Source organism: Leptopilina heterotoma, unplaced genomic scaffold, assembly GCF_015476425.1.
Source record: "Leptopilina heterotoma isolate Lh14 unplaced genomic scaffold, ASM1547642v1 Lhet_396, whole genome shotgun sequence".
Lineage (NCBI taxonomy): Eukaryota > Metazoa > Arthropoda > Insecta > Hymenoptera > Figitidae > Leptopilina > Leptopilina heterotoma.
Window position 1 is genome coordinate 15,010 of NW_025111061.1, and position 27,500 is coordinate 42,509.

Genomic DNA, 27,500 nt, shown 5'->3' on the forward strand with positions numbered 1-27,500 from the left:
GAACGACTTTCGCGAATCTATTGTGCTTAGGCCTCATACAGGAGAACTAACTCGCCTGGGGCGCTATTCTTGAAACCGCACGAATCTCGTTCGTGTACGAGCAAATTCGATGGGCAAGTTTCGTGTACGAATCGAAAGTCTTATTCTCAAGCGCACCACTCGAAATAGCATTCGACTGTCGTTCGCATACGAATATGTTATACAGTGTTGCCGTCATCAACTTATAGTGACTTTCTTGTAGATTTATAAATGTACCAATGATATTACTTTGGCGTGACATTGATAATGATAGTGTTCATAGTAAAGTGATAGTAAGAGTTAATCTGCGAAAGGGTAAGTTTATTATTTTCGTTTTAAAACAATAAAATTGGATAATTAATTTAAATTAATATAAATTTATATTTAAATAATTTTGTGAATATTGTTTAAATTTTTTTAATATAAAAATAATTGACTAAATAAAAAAAGTCGTCCTGCATTGAATGATATTTAATTTGTTTTAAATAATGTTAAAATTATTTAATCTGTTTCCAAATTAAAAGTTTTTTTCTTACAATAAAATTTTTATTCTTTACTTTAAATTAAAATTATTGTAAACTGATTAGATACTAATATATTATTTTTGTTTCTTATAAGGTCAAGTTTATTTTTCTCAAAATAATGATTTACTATAATTTTATTTTGCGTGATCACAAATATTGTCCCTTTTAAAATTACCAAATATTTATTATATTTATATTACATTCTTAAATTTTAATAAATATTTTAATATAAAGAAAAATTGTATTTCAATAATAATTAATAGTTTAAGTGGACTGGTGGTTCTTTTTAAATAAATTTATTCATATTTTGCAGGTTATTGTCTTTGGAGTACAGCGAAATTTTATCTTCCATTATTTTTGGCTTCTGTATTTATACAATACAATCACACACTTTTGCACTTTTAAAATAATTGATATTTCTGAATTTATTTTTTTCAAACTGTTTGTTTTCCTCACAATCAATGTAGATATGTCACTACTGCGCATGATAAACTTTGAAATTCGTAGACGGAACTGTTACTTCGAGTGGTCTTGACCACTCGAAGTATTTCAAGCAGAGTCCACAATAAGCAGAGTCTACAATGAGAGAAGGTGCGCATCGATGTTCATAGCTATAGATATACCACAGCATGCTTTAGTATACCTATAGCTATGAACACCGATGAGCACCTTCTCTCATTGTAGACTCTGCTATAGAGGTTGTAAACTTCGAGGTGCGCACCGGCGTGCACCCAGCTACTGTCATCTTCAGTCAAATATGACGCAAGTTACGGATTTTACGCGCGTTTCGTTTCCACGGCGTTTCTTGTTCAGAAATGTCAATTGAAATGGTGGTTATCTTTTCCAAAGTTATGGATTATTACTGATTATTACTCTTCTTATTTAATCTTAATAAAATAAATGTTTTTTTAGCAAAATAATAAAAATTTATTATGCAAATTATAAAATATAAATTCAATAATTTCATGATTTTCAATCAATTTTCCGAAATAATTCAATGCTTTTTTAATTCGTTACAAAATTTTAAAAAAGAATTTAGTTATCTTTTAAAATCCTTCGAAACAATTTAATTATTCTCATAAATAGTACAATTTTTTGCAAAAATTCAATGATTTTAATTACAATTACTAAAATATTTCATGATAGAATTTATTTTTTAAAAAATTTTTAGTGAAATTAATTATTTCAGAATATTGTGATAAAATTCTGAGAAGAAATTAAGTATTTTCTAAAAATTTTAATAAAATTCAATAATTTAATTTCAATTATTAAAAAACATGATTATTTTAAAAACTTGAGAGAAATTGTTAATAAAATTCCATTACTGTAAATTTTTTCAATTAAAATTATTAAAAAAAACTCTATTATTTAAAAAAATTGAAATAAATTCTTCACAAGAATTTATTTGCAAAATTTTAATAAAATTCATTGCAAGAATTAAATTATTTTCATAAATAATAAAAATCTTCGTAGAAAGTCAATTATTATCAAATTTTTCAATAAATTATTATGTTGATTTTAAAATTGAAAAATTAAAAAAGAAACTTTTTTTAAAAAGTTAGGAAACTAAAAAGCAAACAACAACTAACACGAAAATGTAAAGAGATTACCAAAATATAACGATTATTAATATATATTATATTATTATCGTTGAGAAGATCATTAAATTTATATTTTTTTATTTTCCAAGAAACAAAAAAAATAAAAGTCAGTCAGTTATTGAGAAAAAAATTATGAATATTATAAACATTATGAATTTAAATATTTATATAAAATGTGTGAACTTTAAATTTGAGTATTATTTTATAAAAAGTTCATTATGCTAAAGAAAAGTGTGTGCTGAATTCAATTAATATTTTTTGGAATTACGTGAAATAAGTTTTCTATAATGATGCTTATTTGATTTATATATTTTTCATTTTATGAAAAAAATGTAAAGCACTTATAAACTAAAATTTCTTACATCTTTTAACCTTTGGAAATAAATAATTATTTTAAAAAATTCTTTTCTAATCAATAAAAAATTTTAAACAAATTTTTTCTAGTACTTATTAAATTGAGGCCTTGAATCCAATAATTCGCCCGACGCTCGAAGGCACGCGCTAATACCAGTCGGGTAGCAGTGAGTGGCCCAGAGGCGCTCACTGCTCACTGACTGGCAGTTGCGCGTTCCTCCGAGCGTCGGGCGAGTTATTGGATCCAAGGCCTCAATTATTCTGAAAAAAAGAACAACAAAACAGAATCCTACTGTCACAAAATTCAATCTACAAAAAGTTTGCTTTCCAAAAACTTAAACTTTATTCTTTGAAAAAGTAACATAGGTACGCAAAAAAAGGTACATGGCCGAGACATTTGCAGGTTCGAATTAATAATTAAGAAATTAACAAAAATTAATAAAAAATATAATATTTTACGAACAAATTCTGTTACAGAAAAAGTGTTAGGTGATTCTTATAGCTTTTTTGACGTAGAATACGAATCCGATTTCAAAAATGGCCCATCACGTCAGGATTTCTTGTAATATTGCCTTAAATAGCCAAAAATGGCTATTTTCGACATTTTTCGGAATTTTTTTTGGTTAACTAAAAATTTTTTTTCAATTTTCGAAATTGCATCATATAGTACTATGTCTAAGCTTTAAACACCATTTTTGAAAATTGCTTTACGATTTTTTAAAAAAATGTTATGTAGATTTGAAATTTTTTTATTTACTAGGAAAATGTAGGTATAAAAAAAAGTTCAAAGTGACATTTAATTTCAAATCTACATAACTTTTTTTTTGAAAATCGTAAAACAATTTTGAAAAATGAGTTTTAAAGTTTAGACATAGTGTACTATACGATGCAATTTCGAAAATTGATAAAAAATTTTCGTTAACCAAAAAAAATTCCGAAAAATGTTCAAAATAGCCATTTTTTTGCTATTTAAGGCAATATTACAAGAAATCCTGACGTGATGGGCCATTTTTTAAATCGGATTCGTATTCTACGTCAAAAAAGCTATAAGAATAACCTAACACTTTTTCTGTAACAGAACTAAGCCAAAATTTACAGGCCTGTGTTATTTATGCGGTATTTGATAATTATTACAATGAAAGGAAATACATAACTAAAACTCAATTATTTTTTTGTTGCATTATTGCTAAAATTGCATTAAAACAATCAACTTTTTTGTTTTCTGGAACGTTCATCCAAGATTCTTTTAAAATTTGTATGTAATTGTCGGATTTCTTTTCTTTCGTTTCTTTTTCTCCTTCTTCTTGGCGATTACTCGAATCTGAAAATATATAATTTCCTAATTGCGTAATTGATTTTTGAACAAAAGCTGTTTTATTTGAACAGTTTTAAAATATAATTTAAAGCAATTATTAATAGATAAAATTAAATAAATCTAGTAAATCTTAACTAATTTTTCTCAATTTTTTTGTCCGATGACGAATGATAAAAAGAAGAATTCTGTTAAGTTTATTCAATATTTTTTATATATTTATAGAATTTAAGCAAAGACAACTAAAAAAAATAGATAGGTACTTTTTAGCATTTAGACAAACGTAGAGCCAAAACTTCTAAACATATTTGTTAAATATACTGGAATATTATAAATTAGAGCATAAAATTTAATTAGAAAAATTATAAAATAAAATCTCGATATACATTTCAGGAAATTTTAATAAATTTCGTATTTTTGAAAATATTTGAATTTTTTTTTTAAAGAATTGAAAAAGAAGATATTTATAACTAATTTCCGATTTATTATTAATCATCTCTTTTTCAGAAACATCTTTGATACAAAAAGTGTCGCCAAGTAAAAGTTTTTGCAACTGTCCAAATAATTAGTGAAATTAAAGTTTACCAAGTAAAATTTGTAACTAAAGTTTTAATATTGTTTGATTTTATTAACATTTACGAATGAAATCAATGTTTCACGTTATATTTTGAATTGCATCAAATTTGAAAAATTTTATGAATTAGGTATACAGATTGTACCTTCTTGAAAGATGTCTTCGATATCCGAATCGAGTGAATCTTCATCTTTATCACTTTCTTCCTCGCTACTCTCATTAGTTCCTTTCACGAGTTTGAAGTTACTTATCGTTCTAAATATTAATATTTCAAATTAAAATAAAATTTTTATCAATTTTATGGTCTACCTATTATTTATATTATCTATATAAATAAAATTAGATTTTTGTCTAAATATTACTTAAAATTTGTGAGATAACGTTACCTATGTTAATTCCTGAACTTCTAGCCGGGTGAATCATTTTAGGAGGAGTTTTGATTATTTTATTAAAGGAATTTCTAAGAAATTTTTCATAATTTATTGTCAGTAGAAATAAAAAAAGTTTATTTGCAATTTTGTTTAATTAAGATTTTTGTTAAATAAAGATATTTAAAAATAAGTGTGTAGAGAAAAAGTCCAACTCAAAAAATCGGGAGTAAATGAAATCCAAAAATATTGAGACATAAAAATTTAATTACATAGTTATAGATTAATAGTTCTATTTTAATGGTTATATAATAAATAAGATTTTAAAAACTCATTACTTTACATATACCCTGATAATTTTATCAATTAAAATAATATTTATACTTGAGTATATATATATATGAATCCTAGAGATACAATATAAAATATTTGGAGGCAGAATTTAAAATAATGTTTGTGTTAAAATTACCTTCGATGGCTCACATGTATATCCAAAAATTTAAGTTGGCTGAAGTACTTCCAATCTGATCGTAAATCTTTGGCAGCAGATCCGGACGGGACGTACTGCATCAATTGCTTTCGTTCGTGGATGAAACGCTTTTTTAAAGCAATCCATTTATTCATGACGTCTTTCACTAACAATAGAGAATTATCGATTAGTCAATGATTTAATTTAATTAAAATTAATTATATGAGTAAGAAATTTTAAAACTTCTAAATAAATAAATAAAATTTTAAACTTGACACTTAAAACTTAAAAATATTTATTTTTTCTTAAATGTTCACTTTTCATGTATTATTTTATATAAATAATCATCATGAAAAAGGAATTTGCAAAAAAACATTCGACTAAAATTTGAAAATCATCATTTTACATAATAATTTATAAAATATAAAAACATTTTCTTCATAATTTTATAAAAGTTTTTTGTTTAATTTTTAAAAATACTATGTCTAATAATTCAAATTAATTAATCAGGGTTGCCATGCTTTTGCTCATTTTAAATTCCATGACTTTTCCAGGTTAAAAAACTGAATTTCTAGGTTTTTAAAACTACATTTTTTGACAACAAAAATTTATTGTTTTTCCTTGACTTTCCCTTGAACTCCTGATAAAATTCTTATTTCTCCTTGACTTAAAAAATATTCTCATTCAGCGTAAAAATTATTACTTAGAAAAATGTTCTATTGCTTCTTTTTTAAATAAATATTTAATCATTAGCATTTTTTCATAAGAATTAAGATTTTCAAAAATTTCAAATTCAAACCTTTTTTAAATTAAACAATTTTATAATAATTAAGAATGACCAAGTACAGTGGCGGATCCAGAATTTACTCCAGAGGAGACCTTTTTTTATGTATATTTTTCGCCCCAGGGGGGGTCATGACCCCCCCTGGATCCGCCACTGACTAAGTAATAAAATCATTATTTTATAATATAAGAATATTGTTACTGTAATTTATTCAAAATTACTTTCATCACTTCAATTCAAATATTGTTATATTTTTAACTAGAATTCTTCTTTAAATTAATTATTTTTAATAATTTTTAAAAAATGTCTTTGAAAATTTTCAAATTTTTTTATTTGCAATTCAATTTTACGAAATTTTATCAATTAGATTTGAAACCTTTTAAAAATTCAATTATTTCTAAGAATTCACGTTATAATACTTTCTTTTTAAATTTCAATTAGTAAAAATGTTTACTAATTGGAAATAGTAACTGATTTTTTGCGCTTTTAAATTAGTAAATTTTACTATTAAATTAGTAGAAGCGACTATTTATTGGTAAAATCTACTAATTTAAAAGCATAAAGTCAGTCACTAATCCAAATTTAGAAAGTTGAATATTCAATTATTATCCAAAATTTTAACTGAAATGTATATTTAAATCAATTTTTATTAGAAAATTCTACGAAAATTCAATTATTTAATTACAAAAATAAATAATTTATTAAATAATTGAATGTGACTTAAAATTGAACTCTCATAAAGAATTTTATCAACAAATTTTAAAATAATTAAAATTCTTTTGACGAATTTTAAGAAAATTTTTAAGAATAGTTTCATTTTTGGAGAATTTAGATTAAAATAGTATTAAAAATAAATGAATCTTTTTAAAAAAAATTTGATTGAATTGAAAAAAGTTTTTGAAAATAATTGAGCTTCTGCGAAAATTATGTTATTTATGAAAATAATTGAATTCTTGGAAAGAATTTTATTATTAAAGCTTTTGAAAATAATTGAATTCTTGAAATAATTTTATTAAAATTTTTGAGAAGAATTGATTTATTTTGAAGAATTTTATTACGAACTTTAAAAAAAATTAAAAAAATTTCCCAAATTTAATTAAAATTGTGGTGACAATAATTTAAATCGTATAAAGAATTTTATTAAAGTTTTTGAAAATAATTGAATTCTCTCGAAGAATTTCATTAATATTTTTTTTTGAAATATTTGAATCTTGTTAAGAAATTTTACTATAATTATTGAAAATAGGTGAATTCTTGAAAAGAATTTTATCAACAAATTTATAAATAATTCCAATTCTGACGAATTTTAAAAAAAATTTTAAGAATAATTTTATCTCTGTAGAAATAAAATTAAAATTATATTAAAAATAATTGACTCTCTTCAAAAAATTTAATTGAATTGAGAAAAGTTTTTGAAAATAATTGAAATTTTGACAAGAAATTTTATTATAATTTTTGAAAATAATTGAATTTTAAAGAAGAATTTCATTATTTATAAAAATAGAAATTTTGACAAGAATTTATTTAAACTCTTGACCCTATTTGAATTTCTTTGATGAATTTTAATAAAATTTTTAAGAATAATTACAATTTTCGAAAAATTTCATTTAAATTGTATTGAGTTCTTATTATTTATAAAAGTAATTAAAAAACAATATAGAGTTTTATTATTTATTAAAATAATTGAATTTTGGGTACAAAAAGCACTAGTACGAAGCAATTTATAAAAAATTTGTAAATACTAGAATTCCTGTGAAATTTTTATTATTTAATTCATTCATTCAAAATTGAAATTTTCTAAAACTTCAAATTAAAACCTTTTGAAGTTTATCTATTTATAAAAATTGTAAACGCAACACTTTTAAAATTTAATTAATTTTGAAATATTTAAGTAAAATTAGATTACAAAAATAAGAACAATAACTTTAGAAAACAATAATAGTTTGTGTGTCAACCCTGGTTAAATATTATATATACCAGGTACAAATCGTTCCATTATTTCTGAAATGTTGTCCGAAATTTCTTTCCACGCTTCTTTCTTCATGCTAACATTCTTGTAATTAGATGAGGATTTATCGTAAATAATGCTCTTCGATTGAACAAACTCTATAACTAGCTCATGGAATACCTCCATAGAACTGCTTTTCTATAAAAAGAAATTTTTTTTTTTTTAATCAAGATTGACACAAGAATATTTTTTAAAACGTTTTTATATTGAAGAAATTTCACTTACATATAGAAACTTTATTACATACATTTCGATTTAATAAATAATTAAGGAAATTTTTTTTAAAATAGTACTTTTCTTTAGAAGTCGAATTAAAAAAAAAGAATTTTTTAAACTGTTATTCAATAACAATGTAAAAAATAAAATATAAATTTTTGTTAGGAAACTAGAAAAATTGTTACACCTAAAAAGAATTTTTAACTTAAAATATATCGAATTTTTCCTTTTGAAGTTTCTTCTGATAACTCTTTTTTGTGTCTATATTGATATTTTTGAAGAAATTTAACCACCTTTTTAAATTCCTTTAAAGAATGAAAATTACTAGAGTGTGAAACATTTTTTTTAACTTAAAATGTACAACTTTATCAATTTGTTAGGTAATTTCATTTCAATGAAAGTGGCTTTTATAAATACACAACAAAAAATAAAAAGCCTAATAAATCTGTTGATAAAATAGGTATTTTGATTAAGGAAATATTATAACATACAATTATGAACTCAGAAATTTACATTTATGCTTATGTTCGAAATATATATGTATTTTGTATTGTAAAGAATGTTTAACCTTAATAAAAATTATATATAATTAGAAAATGAAACAAATGACAAATTTTAATGGAATCGTAATGTGAACTGTAAAATAAAATTAAAACATTTGTAAGTTAATTTGTTTTCTATAAAAACAATACTTCAAATATTTTAATCACTTATACATATACATACGTATTGAAATCTTTTAGAAATTGACTTTAATTCAAAAAATTTCTCCAGAAATTAGGCAGGACAAAATATTTGTGAAGGTGGAAAAACTGCGTGAAGGGAGAAGAGAAATTTCCTCATTTTTCTTATTTTAAGATAAAATCTCGCCAATTTTATATAAAAGAAAAGTACAGTGAACATAAAAATAATTGTCGTAATGTTAAAACAATTGTTAAAAAACTTACATTTAATCAATATATATATAATATATATAAAGTTGAGGAGGCGTCTTCAATATACAAGCACTATTTTCTTCACTTCTCGTTCTGGACGTTCTGGTTGCGAACACACACAGCACAATTGCCAACTTGAAAATAATAACAGCCGTTCCAGATTCGACTGCGCTTGCGCCACAATGTAGAATAAAGCGCGTGTATTTGAATCGCAACATATAAGAATTATGATATATTCAAAGAATGAGTTTAATTAATTAATATTAGTTAATAATTATTATTATTAGGGTAAGACTCCGTCAGAAAAAAAGCGATTTGCAAGTGGTCTTCCGATTTCTTCGAAACCTTGGGAAATAGAAGTCTTATATGAATTAAATTTAACCCTAAAAGGATTTTGAAAAATTTTCAAAATGGCGGCCGCTACGCCATATTGAAAATGAGTGTTGCGTTTTTTTCAAAAATTAATAACTCTGAAACTTTTTGATCGATTTTAATAAAATTTACAGGCGATATAGTTAAAAATACGTAGTTTAATTTGATATTATGAACAAAAAAAAATTTCCAAAATTTGTCAAAAAAAAAGTCAAAAAAATTTTTTGAATTAATTTTTAGTTCAGTTGGCCTAATTTTTGAATTTTCTAATAAGTAAATATCGATTCCTTGTAATTTCACCTTTCATTTCATAAAAAAAAATTTATGGAGACTCTAATAGTTCTCGAGATATTGCGATTTTAGTTAGAGCGCGTACCGCGGAATTAAACTCCGTAGCGAGGCGGAATATGAAGCGAGCGTACAAACGTGCACAATAGGGTGTCCGTAACAATTAATTTTCAAAATTTTGGATCCAATATGGCAGGTTCAAAATTTTAATTTTCTACATTTTCGAAGTAAATATGTGTCGCGACACGAGAAAAGGGACCTATCGTTAAAAAAATCGATTTTGAGATTATGGTGCTATTCGACAGATTATTCTTTGCTCTTTCACGTGAAAAAATCAAAAGTTGAAAAACTTAAATAGTGTTAATAATATAAAGCCCGAAAGTTAAGCATGTACGCGTAAATACACGGGTTTTCTGCGCATGGCGTCGCTTTAAACGCTCTCCCTGTAAAATTCTCTTTTGCGGCGATAGGTCCCTTTTCTCGTGTCGCGTCACATATTCTAAAACAACGTCAAGGGCGATATTTGGAAGCGCTATTTACGAATCTAATGTTAAAAATTTATTTTTTAAATTACCGAATCTAATATGGCATGGCGGATTCAAATTTTTTTTTTAAATATTCCTTTAATAATCGATTTTTAAGAGCAGAGGTATAAAAAGTTAAATTTCTATAAAAGAGTTTCTAAAACATCCCAATAATTATTTTTTGTAAATATTAATCTATAAATTAATATTTAGACTATTTACTTAAAAATGTAGAAAATCATAATTTTGAATCCGTCATAGTGGATCGAATAATTTGAAAAATAAAATTTTAACATTAGATTCGTACACTCAGAAAAAAATTTGTTCGAATCAACCAAATTTTGGTTGAATCAACCAAATTTTGGTTGAATCAACCAAATAAATGCATTGCTATACAGTCAACCAAACGTTTGTTTGATTCAACCAAAAAATTTCTTCCAATACGTTTATTTGTATTAACCAAATGCTTATTACACTTAACCAAAAAATTTTATTTAATATAACTAAAAAATTTGTTTATTTCAAGAGAAAAGATTTGTTTGATTCAAATAAATAGTTTTAGTAAACGTATTTGGTTCATTTAAATAAATATTTTTTTTTACTTAATTTTGTTATTTATTTTCCTCTAATAATATTTGAATTTCCTAATTTAATATTTTCTAGTACGTATTATTGGTTAATTTATAATTTATTATATAATTATTGATATTTTAAAATTATACATATAATAAATTATAAATTAACCAATAATATGTATACTAGAAAATATTAAATTAGGAAACTCAAACATTATTAGAGGAAAATAAATAACAATTAAGTCAAATATTATATATGTATTTCTTCATATAAACAAAATTACTTAATTATAAAAAAACATTTGAAATATTACATTAAACATATTATAATTATGATTTTTATACGTGCACTCAGAAAAAAGTTTATTCGAAACAACAAACTGAAAACTTCACAAAACCTTTTTGTAAATATTCTTCTCACTGGTACAAATTAAATATGCAGTAAGTCAATGAACACAATGTATTTAATATTTATTTAACCGACACTTATAATTTTTTTTCTTTGATTTACCGATTTAACAAATAAATTTGCCGCGAACGCGGACTGTAGACAAGTGAGATCGCCATTTTTAAATTCACACATGTACTTTTTGAGACAAGCAAATATGTTTGTTTGACTCAAATAAAATGATTTGGTTGAATCAAACAAATTTGTGTGTTGTGTCGAACAAACTGTATTTAACTAAACAATATTCTCTATTCAAAACACGAATTTGGTTAAATGAAACAAACAACTTCAAATAAAAAATTTCTTTCCAATAACCAAACAAATTTTACGTATAATTATTAAAATAAACCAAATTTTTATTTAAATCAACAAAATTGTTTTATCGTGACAAATAAAATAGGTTAATTAAACAGTTTGGTTAAGTGAAATAAACTTTTTCTCTGAGTGTAAATAGCGCTTTCAAAAATCGCCCTTGACGTTGTTTTAGAATTTTTACTTTAAAAATGTAGAAAATCAAAATTTTGAACCCGCCATATTGGATCGAAAATTTGGAAAAATTAATTTCTGATATCAGATTCATGATGAACGATCGAAAATAGCCCCGAGTAAGTAATTTTTTTGAATTTTTGACAACACTTATGTGTTAAAACCTTGGATATATTGTGGTGCATTTTTATGACCCACTTTAATCATCCGCCATTTTAAAATTTTTTCAAAATTAAATTTTTGGCAAAGTGCTATCTTATAGTGCAGCTAAAAATGAAGGCAAATGTGACCTGGAGAATTTTTTGCATGAAAATTAAAAAAGTTATAAATTTTTTTTAAAAAGTGCATTTTTCCTATGTATTTTTAATGGGAAATATCGATGGATCTCTGGCACGTGTTAATATTAATCAATCGGCTTCAAATTTTGGGAAATTTTTTTTTATTTTATTGGAACTAAACTGGGGGGTGGCGTAAACAAAATTCGAAAGTCGCATTGTTACGGACACCCTATTGTGCACGTTTGTACGCTCGCTTCATATTCCGCCTCGCTACGGAGTTTAATTCCGCGGTGCGCGCTCCCACTAAAGTCGCAATATCTCGAGAACTATTAGAGTCTCCATAAATTTTTTTTTATGAAATGAAAGGTGAAATTACAAGGAATCGATATTTACTTATTAGAAAATTCAAAAATTAGGCCAACTGAACTAAAAATTAATTCAAAAAATTTTTTTGACTTTTTTTTTGACAAATTTTGGAAATTTTTTTTTGTTCATAATATCAAATTAAACTACGTATTTTTAACTATATCGCCTGTAAATTTTATTAAAATCGATCAAAAAGTTTCAGAGTTATTAATTTTTGAAAAAAACGCAACACTCATTTTCAATATGGCGTAGCGGCCGCCATTTTGAAAATTTTTCAAAATCCTTTTAGGGTTAAATTTAATACATATAAGACTTCTATTTCCCAAGGTTTCGAAGAAATCGGAAGACCACTTGCAAATCGCTTTTTTTCTGACGGAGTCTTACCCATTAGTATTATTAAGTTTCAGAAACGGAATCGCTATAGTAAACGGGAAAAACTATTTGCGGATTCCGTTTATGTTTAAAGGTCTAAAGATGCAATTCATGCATTTCGATCGCGAATCTACTGTGCCTTGGCCTTTATTCTGTTACGAAAAATTATATTGTGTATGGAGTGAAATCTTAGCGGTGCAAAAAATTATAGGTTATGTTTTTAATATATGTTAATGTGGTTAATGTTAAAAATTTTTAATAAAAATGTTTTTAATATTTTTTGACAGTCTTACATCGATTAAAGGTTCTATTTCAATTTTGTAAAATCTAACAACTTTTATTCAGTGTAAGATGTAATGATGATTTAAACATTATTAGTTTGTATCTCCTTTGTGTACATTCTAGCTTTGAATTCTACTTTTGTAAATAAATGCGGCTAAGGTATTTTATTATATTTGCACATAAATAAATCGCTTAACATTTGTTTTTTTATTCTCACTTTTACGATACTTCTTTTTTTTGAGTATCACATAGAAGAGTAAAAAAACAATTGCAATAGTAATGCACGCGACATACAAATTTTGTTTTGAGAAATAAGATAAAATTATTCTATAATGTCATTCAACGATAATTTAACTTTTGAGAATAAATATCTCATTAATATTGTAAAAGTAAATGAACGGATTTACAAATCAGATATAGCACTTTTCGTGCTAGAGTTGCATTCCGAGCGAGACGAGCGAGAAATATATAAGAACGAGAATCATTCTCGTTTTCCATAAGAACATCTCGTCTCATTCTCGTCTCAAAGGCGAGATTATATAATAACGAGAATCTCATGTTTTCTCGTTTATTTCTCGTTATAAAAATTAAAATAAAACAATATATGTGTAAATTATACACAATAAACTAAGAGTTATTAAAGAACTTTGCTGCTTAAATTAACACAGAAAAAGATTAAATAATTTAATTTATGGTATAATTTTTTCCATGAAAAGAATGTGCCTCTGAATTAAAATCAAATCACTTTTAAAACATATTGATTAAATAATCCTTCGATGGATTACAGCGTTAAGATTAAATCCTTACAGATTATTTTAATCCATTTTGGTATTAAAATAATACTCCATAAGTTTCTGTGATTACATTCATTTATATAAAAAGTATGATGTAGTAAAAACATTTTAAGTAATAATAATTCATATTTTTAATTTTAATATACTTAGAATTTTAATAATTTTCAATTAGCATGAAAAAATATATGATATAAATAATTTATTGTTCTACTTCTAGATGCACCAAAAAAATAGAACATTATATTCTCAACATTAAATACAAACTTTAATTGACTGAAAAAATACAGTTATTTGATAATGCCAAATTAATAAGCATATGTGAAAAAAATATTAAAACTTTTTGTTTTATAATCATTGTACATTGATTTTCTCTTGAATTGAAGTTGCTAAGGAACAGGTAGACCAAGAATTAAGCGACATTAAAAATCGTATAGATGAATCATTCAAACGATTTCGATGTTTCGTAATCGTTAAAGCACTCCTTGAGAATAAACGCTCAGATGACACTGATGTTGCTTGGATTGATAAATAATCCCTCGCCATTTTAGATAAAATTGGATAGGTTTTTTGGTGGCTTTTCCACCACTCTAGAATGTCGGTTTTGCTGTCAGCCCTTTTTTCTGAACAATAAATATTCAATTCTCTTTTCCAGTCACTAATGCAAACATTAACAGGATCTTCTTCAAACAATGAATTTAAATTTAAATCATCGTTTTCATCACTGTCCAATATATCTTGAACATAGTTGTTGCAGTTTGGTTCATTAGTTATCTATAATTATTTAAATAATTATAATTGTCAGAGAAATTTAAAATTACAAATTGAAATTAAAAATAATTTTCATTGTGAAATATTATTTGAAGTTTCAAAATTAAATATACCGTATTACTAACAATATTTTACAATTATTATTTGCTTTATTCAGATGATTATTCAAAAGAAAACAAAATTGGGCAGACATAAATTGCTAATTCAGGGTTGCCACAAGTCAGGGAATTTAGGGAAAAGCCAGGGAAATGTCAGGGATTTTTGTTAAAAGTACTGGAAAAAAAATTGAATTTTAAAAATTGATGAGAAAACTCTGAATTTTCATCCTTTTTTTGTTTGCCTGGTAAACTATGAAATTACCACGAATTTTTACGAATTTTAATACAAAACCTTTAATTTTTTCTATTTCTGACAATAATTTCTTTTTGAAATAACTTAATTCTTGAAGAACTATCATAAAATTATTACTTATAAATTATTTAATGAATAATTTTACTTAAAAAATTCAAAATTAATTGGAGTTTAAAAAAGTTTCTTTTACAATCTTCATAAATAGATTAACTTTAAAGGTTTCAATTCAAAATTTAAATTATCTTCATAATATAAAATTTGAATAAAATTCCCCGCTAGAAATCAATTATTTTTATAAATAATAAAATTTTTCTTGAGAATTCAATTATTTTTATAAATAACAAAACTTATCGCAGAATTTCAATCTATTTTTTATACAATTTTAAATTAAATGATAGAAAATTGCATTTATTTTTAGAATTTTTCTTTAAATTCGCCGAAAGAATTCAATAATTATTATTAAAAATTTTGATAAAATTCTTTATAAAAATTAAATTTTAAGAAATATGCAATTATTGAATAAAATATTTATGTTTGTTTTTAAATTATTGAATTTTTGGAAATTTTCTAATAAAAATTAATTTAAAAATTAATTTTAGTTAGAATTTAAAATTATAATTGAATATTAAAAACATTATAGCGTGGATTTTTATAAATAATTGAATTTTGAAAAACGTTAAAATTAAAATCTTAAATTAAAATTTAATTAATTAAAATTAAATTTAAATTAAATTAAAATTAAAATTTTGTGGCAACCCTATAATTAATTTAAATTAATAAAATAAAGACAAATCAAAGCAAAAATAAAAGTAAAAATGAAAGTGATTAAATAAAATGTCATCAAAAGTAGAAGTAAAAGAAGAAAAAAATTAAAAATTAAAATTAAAATAATATATTAAAAAAGCAATAATTTCAATTTTTTGCATTACTTGTTTTTCATGGTTCTGTATTGTTTGAGAATAATCTGCACTTAAGGCTGCTTCAATTTTTTGAACTGACATGGCCTTCATTTCTTTACCCCAAATCGTTTTATCGAAAGTTTCGACTTTAAACCTAGGGTCTAAAATCAGCACAGTACAGTAGGTCCAGTTCGTTTTCTTGTAGTGCTTCATTATTTTGGAGTATGCTGCTTGAAGTGCGTCTAAAACTATCTCTTCTATTGAGCTCAATTTTTCCAAATTATTAGAAAGCTTCTCAATGGAAGTTTCTAATCTATCCAGTAGTAAATTCACTCCAATGACCACTAAGTTTAAGGTAGGGTATTTCTCACCACTGAATAAATCTGTCAAGACTTTAAAATGACGCAAATATTTCGTGAGTTCTTTAAAAATATTCCATTCATATTCTGTAATCTTTAATTTTTTCACTTTCTGATTATGTTCACATAGTAAATTTATTGCCGGCTGCATTCTAATTGCTAGCATAATCATATCGTACGTAGAGTTCCATCTTGTTTTGACGTCGATGTTTGGAGACAGCATTTGGATATTGCAGGTTTGGCAGCAGGTTTTTAATTTGTTTTGCCATTGTTCGGAGTTTTTTAAAATTTTGAACAAGCTTCTCAATTTTTTTACAGGATATGTGTATGTCGTCGATTCTGATTCTTCGTCTTCTTCCATGTCTCCTCTTTCAGTTGATTCACTTTCTTCTTCACTTTGCTCGCTTTCTTCATTCTGTGATTCTTTATCATCGATATTAAAAACATTCAACATATCCTGGACGGAAAGATTTAAAATATGCGCTAGGCACCGGAAATGATGACTTTCAGAATCAAAATCATTTATTAGTTTGCTTAATTCACTCATGCATGTCGTGTTGGCAGCAGCGTTGTCCATCGTTATTCCCATAACTTTTTCAATAATTTTATTTTCTTCGAGCATTTTAAAAAAACAAGCAGCTATATCTTTACCCTTATGTTGGCCGTGTGAAGGGCAAAAATCTATCACGAGAGATTGAAGGACCCAATTATCGTCAACAAAATGAGCAGTGATTCCAAAACAGCTTCTGTTGGCCAAAGATGTCCAACCATCTATTGTAAACGATATTTTCGACGTATTTTGTTGTAAAATTTTCATAACAATTTCTTGTTTCTCGTAAAATTTATTTTCAATCAAACTTTTCAATTGGTTTCGTTGCGGAACATGGACTATTGGATTTATATATTGAAAGAAATCTTGAGAAACCTCGTCGTCAAAGAAAGCAAAGGGTAAATATTTTGTGACTACAAAATTTACTAATTTTTCAAGGAATGTGTCCTGGTCAAATTTCTGAAACAAAATTAATCAATACTTTTACTTTCTTTTAACTTTTATTTTATTTTTTTTTTAAAATTTCTGAAACAAAATTAAGCAAAACTTATACTTTTTTTTAACTTATATTTTTGATTAATATTATAATTAAACTTTATAAAAGGGTATACAAATTTAAAGATGGTAAATATTAAACAATATTAAATTCGTTACGTTATTTTTAAACAAAATTATCTTAAAGAAAAAATGAATGGTTTTTTATTGAAAATTATAGAAAAAATTGTTAAGTCAAATTAAATGCTTTATCCAGATTCTGATTTTTATTCCTCGGTTTTTCAGAAAATTAATTTTTAATCAGCATAATTTTAAATATTTAATTACGTTTTTTGTTTTCGAAAACTCATCTTCTTTGGAGTTTTATTTTTAAATTTTAAACACTTAAATTTTAAGTTTATTTTGAATTGAATTAATTAAAAGAAAATTAGAATTAACTAAATGAAAATTAATATTTGAAATTCAAAAATTTATTATTAAATTTGAAATAATTCAAAAACAAATAAAATTTTTGTAAATATCTACAAAATTACAAATGTTCAAGTGAACGTTGATATTTTTATTACTATATTTAATTTTTAGAATTCAGTGAGCAATTAATTTTCTTTAAAAATGACACTGAAAAAAATTAATTCAACAGATTAACCGATTAGTGGTCTATAATAATCAGAGAATTATTTATTTGAATCAAACAAAAATGACATACTTGAATCAAATAAATATTTTCTTGAACCAGATAAATTTTTCTTTAAACAAGATAATTTTTATTCAGTAATTCAAATAAAAATTTTAGAATCATAAGGTTCCAAATGTTTAAACGAACAAAATTTTTTTTTTTAATAAAAATTTGTATTGCAATAATTTTGCAGTATCAAAATTGTTATTAAACTATTTACTCGTGTTTGTTTTTAAACATCAGTATTTTTAATATCAAAATTTCGCTTTGTCGCATTTTTTCCCTAAATTATAAAATACTTTCATAAAATTTTTACGTTTGATTTTGGAGCAAAATATATATCTTTAAATTCTTTTTCATGGTATCTCTGAAGATGGCGTTGAAGTCCTGAAGTGTTCCCATCAGTCATTTTCAAAACTTTATTTATCGACGGCTCATTTGATTCACACACTTTACATCGTGCTTGTTTTAATTCGTTTTCGAAAAATATTTCAAAATACTTGGATAGAGGCGGTGCATGAAGTTTTCTTCGTTTGGAGGTTACTTGCTTTTCTGTAACCTTCTGTGGTACAGTACTTGACCTATGAAATATTTTTGCCTTTTTATATGATATATCAAATCATATATAAATTTATTTTAATAATATAAAAATACATTACAATATAAATTATTACAATTTAAATATAATTTATAAGACAATTATTACAAAATTAAAAATAAAAAAAATTGTTATAAGTAAAAAATAATTTTCATGAAACAAAATATTTACGAAGGTAAAATTTCGCAGTCATTTTGAGGTTCATTGTGATTTTCTGAGTCTTCATTCGAAGTCAAATCTTCAAACCCTTCATTACAATTTCTTTTTCTCGACATTTTACTTCTATTGCAGTTGATTGATTTGTTTGGATTTGCTTGACATTCAAAATAGAATATCCAACCGAGAATAACCAATTTGAATACAGCCTCGTAGAGACGAGCACGAACAAATGACACTATACATTTTTTTGTGAATCTATTCTCGTTAATCGAGAATAATAATAATACAGAACGAGAATTTCTCGCTCGGAATGCAACTCTAAGTCTCACCACTTCTGACGTTTTCGAACGTTTCTCACCATTTCTAACCAAATACTTTCCAAGCTCCTCCCACTTTACTCCCACCATTTTCGAAGCTGTGACCATTTCTGAAATTCCTGACCATTTCTGAAATTCTTGACTATTTCTGAAATGTGTGAACACATAACCTATAAAAATTTTGGTACATCTTTCTAATTTTGGTAAAGTCTCATAAAAATTTATATATGCATATAAAATCTTTCAAATTTATTTTTTACATTTCAGAATACATTATTCTATTATAAAAATTGTTCTTTTAACTTAACAAAAGTTCTCATTTTTCAAATTGGTATAATTATTGAATTAATTATACAGCAAAAGTAGGTAAATAAATCAAAACATTCGGACCATTCTTTTAACATTATTTAATATATTTATTTAATATTAATTTAATATATGTATATTTACTTGTAATTATTTAATATAGTTAATTAATAATAAATTTTGTTTCATAATATTAGTAATTTACTATACCAGTCAGTACTTATTATGAGAAGTATTTGCATTATAATTGAAATACAGTTATATTTAAATTATTATTAATCATTAATAGAATAATTTCTTACTATAATGATTATTAATAATTTAAATTTAAAATTTATAAAAATTTCAATATTGCATTAATAATTCATTATTATTATAAATTATAATGTTAAATTAAATTAATATTAAATACTAAATTCATTTTAAATGCAGATATAATAATAATTATTATTAATCTGTATTCGTATTATAGTTTATGAAACATTCCAAATTGTAAAGTTAAGACTTAATTTATTATTGATTCAATTAATAATGTTAATTTTTATTAATTCAAATAACCTATTATGACTAAATTGAAATATAATTAATTAATAAAAATTATTTAACAGTTTATTCTGATTTATTGATAATATTGGTAATTGAATTTTACTATTTTACAGTTGCTCTTTATATAGACAGTTGAATCCAGAAATATGTAAGTCGGTTCGGTAGTCGCAGTCGTTAGGGCAGTTAGTTTAGCCACTATGTTAGGTCATGCGTCGGGGTTCGATTCCTGTAGGGTCCAAATTTTAATTTAATTCCGGGAATTAGTTTCAAGTTGTTCCGTATGTAAACAAACTGATATTAATTAATAAAATATATTTTTTAAAATTAATTTGTTGCAACTTTTTGCATATTGTTTAAATAAATAAAACAGAAGTGGCTTAAAAATATGGTCAAAAATGAGATACAAATGGTCTCAAATAGTCACCAATTATGGGCGTGGTCAATAAAGAGGAGGGGATAGTAGCAAACTTGTGACCACTTTAAACTTCCTCCTGATCAGTTGTGATAGATTTCTGACGAGATCCATCCAGAATCGTAAGAAAACTGGATTAAAGTGGTCAGGCGGCCTGACCATTTGTCTTACCATTCCTGATTTTATTTTTAGTAGGGAAGAATTGTGTTTATAACTAGAGTATATTTACATACCGTAGAAGGATAGAAGAGTAGTCTCTTCTTCTTGTTTTTAGACTCTTTTTCTTTCTTTACATCCTGGCAGACAACACGACATTTTTTAAATAAAATAAATAAATAATTATTAAAACAAAATGTATTGTATAATTATGTATGTATCTCACCAAGACCGGCTAAATGTAAACATTAGATCTTACATCTCACTCGCACAATTTTTACGAGAAACAGAGACACAACACAGCTTATGCGCATGATCAACTTAATTGGAGGTCGACTAGAACGCTGTGAGCCTGGCACTTTTCGTGCATATTTCTCTGAGATTTTTAAAGCGCTTTCTACACAGAGTTCGGTCTCCTTACTCTTCCTTCCTGAACATAACATACCAATTTTGGAAGGACTGCGGGCGGACTTAACCGATTTTGCCCGAGCATCACCGAGTCCATCACCTGACGTCGCGAACTAACCCTAATGTTTTCGAAGTTGAAATTCACACGTGTATGAAAGAAAAAAACCTTTTATTAATAAACGTGAATGTCTCCTCATGCCAAATTAAATTCAAGAACTGTTCCTCAATATAACATAATTTTTGTCACGACTTTTACTTATTTACATAATTTGATTAGTAAGTTATTTTAAAAAATGCTCTCTCTCGAAGGCACATATTTTTCCACTCGTTTAATATATAAGGACGATTCAGCTGTGTACTTCTAACGAATCGTGCGATCTTTCGGTTTCCGTGACCAATCGTCGTGTCTTTACTTGCGTGTGCGTGTGTGCGTTAATAATATAGGTTAGGTTCTTACGTCGTGTTAAATATATTTACCTACAGTTACAGTGACATACACTAATGCCATCTACCATCAGATCCAAGTATCACTATCGTCTCAATGAGTATCTATCCCTACTAAAAAAATAATGAGGAATCATGACAAAACATCAGAGTTCTGATTATTCGTCAGATTTTCTGATGCTTCTTCTTGACGCTGATGATTTGTCATTTTTCAGATTATTTCTGACAGAATTTTTAGAATGGATTTGATGTTTTGTGAGAACTCTATCAGCTTCTCACATCACTTTACAAACCAAGCTGACCATACTTGAAGCGTATCTTTTAATTTCTTCAAAATGAAGTTTCTTAGAATAAATTTTAGATATTTGGAATCATGAAATATCACAGATTCTGAATTTTTAAATTATAAACTTCAATTAGTTAAATTAAACAAATTTCAAGTCATAAAATTTTTATTTAAAAAATCATAAACCTTCAGAACAATGCCTTTTTTGCCCACTCGACTCAACTCAGTCACAATGACCAATTTGATACGCACCTTTCTTTAACAATAGATTTTCCGAAACTATTGTGATGATTTAAAAACAAGAATTTTATAACTTTAAAATTCTGCATTTTAACTAATTCAACTTTGTAACATAAAAATTTAGAATCTATTGTATTTTACGATTCCAAATATCTAAAATTTATTTTAAAAAACATTTATTAAAATAAATTATAAGGTTGGGTGATAATTAAAAAAATGATTTTTAAAATAAATTTTAGATATTTGAAATCGTAAAATACCATAGATTCTAAATTTTTATGTTACAAAGTTGCATTAGTTAAAATGCAAAAGTTTTAAGTTATAAAATTCTTGTTTTAAAATCATCACAAAAGACTCGGAAATCTATTGTTAAAGAAAGGTGCGTAGCGAATTGGTCATTGTGACTGAGTTGAGTCGAGTGGGCAAAAAAAGGCATTGTTCTGAAGGTTTATGATTGTTTAAACAAAAATTTTATTACTTGAAACTTGATCAATTTAACTAATGGAAGTTTATAATTTAAAAATTTAGAATCTGTGATATTGCATGTTTCCAAATATCTAAAATTTATTCTCAAAACCGTCATTTTGAAGAAATTATAAGCTATCTCGTGAACTATAACTGATATGTAAAAACTGATATCATTTTTGAATTTTAATCCAAGACAGTATAAGGTATACGTAAAAGTCTTCAAAATAATCTGAGTTTATAAACATTAAATATAATGTTGAAATAAACAAAAATGATTTTAAACATTAAAAAAGGTATAATGGTTTTTCGATTTTCTACCCAAGTTATAAAAGGCGTGACGACCTTTTTACATAAAGGAACAAGAATACATCCCCAAAAAAGATTTTTTGCTATGCTATAAAAAAATTCGGTGGCAGTCATAAAAGTTTTCATGATTCTTGGCAGTATTTTGAAGGGTTCTATTTCTTTTTCATGTTTTTGAGCTGCAATTGTAAGAAAAACTGCTCAAAAACACCAGAAATTCTGATTATTTTTCTGATGTTTTGTCATTATTTTTTTTAGTAGGGATAGACAATTAATTTGTTGTGTTTCTTTTTAATTCATGGCTTTCCCAACTTTGCAAAAATTATTATTTTCTTTCTAAAACAACATACTAATTTTCGTTAGTTTCCTTATGAAGAACTGTAAAATATATACTGAATGAGTGTTTTTGATAGTCTTAATAGCAATTTCTATAACCTATGTCGTTTTTCCCTTAAATCTAACCTAACATACGAAAATGTCTCACCAGTTTTAAGAATTAGTGGTATTAAAAGTTTCTCCGTGCACTAAGAGCTTTATTTTTTTTTATATTTTTTTATAACCAAAAATTATTAGCAATATAGTTTTAAATCTCGTAGAAATCAAATATAATATAGGATTAAATTTTTTAATAATTATAAAACTATACAAAATTTTTCTGATTTAAAACTAGTAAAACATAAAATATATTAAAAATGAAATTTAAATACATTAACAATTTATTAAATTGCATAAAATTAAAATTAACTTAAATAGATAAAATAGCATTGAGATATTAAGCTTAGATATAATTAAACAATCAAACTGGTATTTTTTAGAAAAACTTAAATTTCATGTAAAAATGCAAATACATTAATGTTTTGCTAAAGAAAGTACCAGTTTCAGTATATTAAAATTTATATAAGAATAATATGAAGTTCTTAAGAACCTTTTTGTTTTAGAAAATGCAGTAAAAATTCATTCTTGATGCAAGTTATAAAATCAATTTTTAATATCTTTATTCTTCTAAATTACCATTTTTCAAAATATCTATTTTTTGACAAAAATTAATTCCTCTATTCTTATGTAGATTTTAACAAATTAAATGAAACTTTAAGTTAAAAAACGAAATTTACAGATCCCAAAGGACGCTGGAAAAATCTAAGGTCAAAATTTGTGAGCAAACATAAAGATGGAAACGAGAATTGGGTTTATTACGAAGATATGAAATTTTTATTGAATGAAATTCATCATAGAGAGCCTCCTTCCTCGGCAGCATCTATGGCAAGGTAATCTAAAGTTTATTTAACTAGGTTTATAAAAAGCTTTACTACTTTGAGTAAATATTATTAAATTGACAAATTAATTTCCAGTAATTCACAAAGGTCTTGCGCAAATGGAAATTTCAATTTCTCAGCTTCACCAGCAACTTCAGTGTCAAGGTATTTTAAAACAAAATTTAGATATATTTCTCGTTCTATTCCAAACTAAATTACTTGTTAATAAAAATTACGTTTATTATATTTTTATTTAAATTAATTTTCAGTAATTTACAAAGGTCTTGCGCAAATGGAAATTTCAATTTCTCAGCTTCACCAGCAACTTCAGTGTCAAGGTATTTTAAAACAAAATTTAGATATATTTCTCGTTCTGTTCCAAACTAAATTACTTCTTATTAAAAATTACGTTTATTATATTTTTATTTAAATTAATTTTCAGTAATTCACAAAGGTCTTGCGCAACTGAAAATTTCAATTTCTCTGCTTCACCAGCAACTTCAGTGACAAGGTACTTTAAAACAATATTTAGATATGTTTCTTGTTCTGCTCTAAACCAAATTAGTAACAGGGTGTCTACTAATCGTGAAATTCGGGAAATAGCCGGGAATTTAATTTGACAGGTAAAAACCGGGAATAAACCAGGAATTTTATGCCAAACCGGGAATTTTTTCACCAAATTAATAAAAGTTTTATTATTTTAATTTATTTTTAAAAATCGCTTTTTACTTTATTTTTTATACATAGAAATAGATAAATTTTTTTAATGAAATTAAAATTTTTGAAAAGTTTTTTTAATAATTATGAAAAAAAAGATTTTTAGAATTTTTAAATTAATTGAAATTTTTTTAGATTTTATTGAAAATAATTGAATTTTTCTTAAAGAAATTTATTAAAATTTTTTGAAAATAATCAAGGGAAGTTAATAATTAATGTTTTGCTTCTTCAAATAGTATTATTATATTATTATTTAATAATTATAATTATTAAATTTCTCTTAACCCTTTAACGTCCAGCGGTACATATGCTGTACCATAAAGAATAAAAAAACCTATCTTCAAATAGGGTTAATATATTTAATTACAAAATGATATCTAGGGGTTTTCGGGGTCGCTGATTACGAATCTGATGTCAGATTTTGAAAATTCAAAATGGCGGATCCAATATGGCGTACCGAAAAATTTAAAATTTGATGGATTTTCATGAAACTTGGTATGTAGGGGTTTTCGAGGTCCCTGATTACGAATCTGATGTCAAATTTTAAAAATTCAAAATGGCGGATCCAATATGGCGGACAAAAATATAAAATTTGATGGATTTTCATGGAAAAAGGGGTATTTAGGGGTTTTTGAGGTCGCTGATTACGAATCTGATGTCGGATTTTGAAAATTCAAAATGGTGAATCCAATATGGCGTATCGAAAAGTTTAAAATTTGATGGATTTTTATGAAACTTTGTCTTTAGGGGTTTTCGAGGTCGCTGATTACGAATCTGATGTCAGATTTTGAAAATTAAAAATGGCGGATCCAATATGGCGGACGAAAATTTACAATTCGATGAATTTTCATGGAACTTGGTATCTAGGCGTTTTTGAGGTCGCTGATTGCGAATCTGATGTCGGATTTTGAAATTTTAAAATGGTAAATCCAATATGGCGTATAGAAAAATTTAAAATTTGATGGATTTTTATGAAACTTAGTATGTAGAGGTTTTCGAGGTCGCTGATTATGAATCTAATGTCAGATTTTTAAAATTCAAAATGGCGGATCCAATACGGCGGACGAAAATTTAAAATTAGATGGATTTTCATGGAACTTGGTATCTAGGGGTTTTCGAGGTCGCTGATTACGAATCTGATGTAGGATTTTGAAAATTAAAAACGGCAAATCCAATATGGCGGACCGAGAATTATAAATTCATGAATTTATATGGAGCTTTGAATCTAGGGGTTTTCGATGTCACTGATTACGAATTAGATGTCATATTTTCAATATTCAAAATGTCGCATTTAAAGATAATGGATAAATTTTAGAAACTGTATTAGGTCTTTAATAATTTTTAAATACGAAACCAACTTACACTTTGCGTGACCCAGAACTAACGACGTGGACTTAGTAAGCCACTAGTTCCAAGCTACATTGGATATATAATCAGCTACCACAAAAACCCCTACATACCAAGTTTCATAAAAATCCAACGAATTTTAAATTTTAGGTCCGCCATATTAGATCCGCCATTTTAAATTTTTAAAATCTGACTTAAAATTCGTAATCAGCGAACCCGAAAACCCCTAGATACCAAGTTCCATGAAAATCCATCGAATTTTAAATTTTCGGTCTGCCATATTGGATCTGCCATTTTGAATTTTTAAAATCTGACTTAAAATTCGTAATCAGCGACCCCGAAAACCCCTATATACCAAGTTTCATAAAAATTCACCAAATTTTAAAATTCCGGTCCGCCATATTGGATCCGCCATTTTGAATTTTTGAAATCTGACATCAGATTCGTAATCAGGGACCCCGAAAACCCCTAGGTACCAAGTGTCATAAATTTTGAATGGAAAAAAAAATTTGGACGTTAAAGGGTTAAAGTATTACTTATTAAATAAATAATTAATTATTACTGTTTATTATTGTCAAAAATTTTAATGAAATAGTAAATAGCAAAAATTTTTGCAGAAACTTAATTATTATCAATAAAATTAAAAAATAAATATTTTTTAATTGTAATTATAAACAGATGATTGTTTTTAAAAAAATTCTAAAAATTCTTTGTTTAATTCAATTATTTTTTATGTTTTCAATTAAATTATTAAAAAATACGTTATTCTCAAAAAAGAAACTTGTAAAAAGAATTTAATTATTCATAAAAACTAATAAAATTTTGTGAAGCCATATGTAGATTTATTTATGTTCAAAATGAAATAAATTTTAAATTGATGAGAAAAAACAATCGGGAAAAATAATGACAAAGCCGGGAAATAACCAGGAATTTTGTTAAACGAAAATAATAGACACCCTAATTTTAATTAAAATTACGTTTACTATATTTTTATTTAAATTAATTTCCAGTAATTTACAAAGGTTTTTCGCAACTGAAAATTTCAATTTCTCTGCTTCACCAGCAACTTCAGTGACAAGGTATTTTAAAACAATATTTAGATATATTTCTCGTTCTGTTCTAAACCAAATTGCTTGTTAATATAAATTAAGTTTATTATATATATATATATATATATATATATATATATATATATATATATATGTGTATATATATATATATATATATATATATATATATATATATAAATATATATAAATATATATATATATATATATATATATATATAAATATATATATATATATTTATTTCAGAATGCCTCTAAATTCCTGTAACCCTGGCAGAATAAATAATCAAGAAAATGATATTGAAATGAGTGAACCAAATTCAAATTTTATACCTTCAAGAGAAAAGTTTGCTGATCATGATTATAGTGAAACCAGGAACTCAGAAGGTCACTGTTACATGAAGGAAACATATTTGTAGGAAACATT

General features: G+C 25.2%; 1 protein-coding gene across 1 annotated transcript; it reads left to right on the forward strand.

Moving 5' to 3' along the window:
- On the forward strand, positions 1-27,500 carry LOC122506086. The gene is made up of 8 exons (XM_043618080.1): positions 1-124; positions 242-333; positions 23,804-23,954; positions 24,039-24,107; positions 24,212-24,280; positions 24,385-24,453; positions 27,017-27,085; positions 27,321-27,500. Exons 2-8 carry the CDS (start codon positions 258-260, stop codon positions 27,490-27,492), a joined length of 675 nt encoding a protein of 224 aa, XP_043474015.1. The 5' UTR covers positions 1-124; positions 242-257; the 3' UTR covers positions 27,493-27,500.

What these genes read in the sequence shown, in the direction of transcription:
- LOC122506086 (XM_043618080.1), top strand. Translation starts at nt 258, where the DNA reads ATGATATTACTTTGGCGTGACATTGATAATGATAGTGTTCATAGTAAA. An exon ending in CCAGCAACTTCAGTGACAAG is followed by an intron (nt 24,454 to 27,016) that starts GTACTTTAAAAC and finishes ATTAATTTCCAG; the next exon opens with TAATTTACAAAGGTTTTTCG. An exon ending in CCAGCAACTTCAGTGACAAG is followed by an intron (nt 27,086 to 27,320) that starts GTATTTTAAAAC and finishes TATTTATTTCAG; the next exon opens with AATGCCTCTAAATTCCTGTA.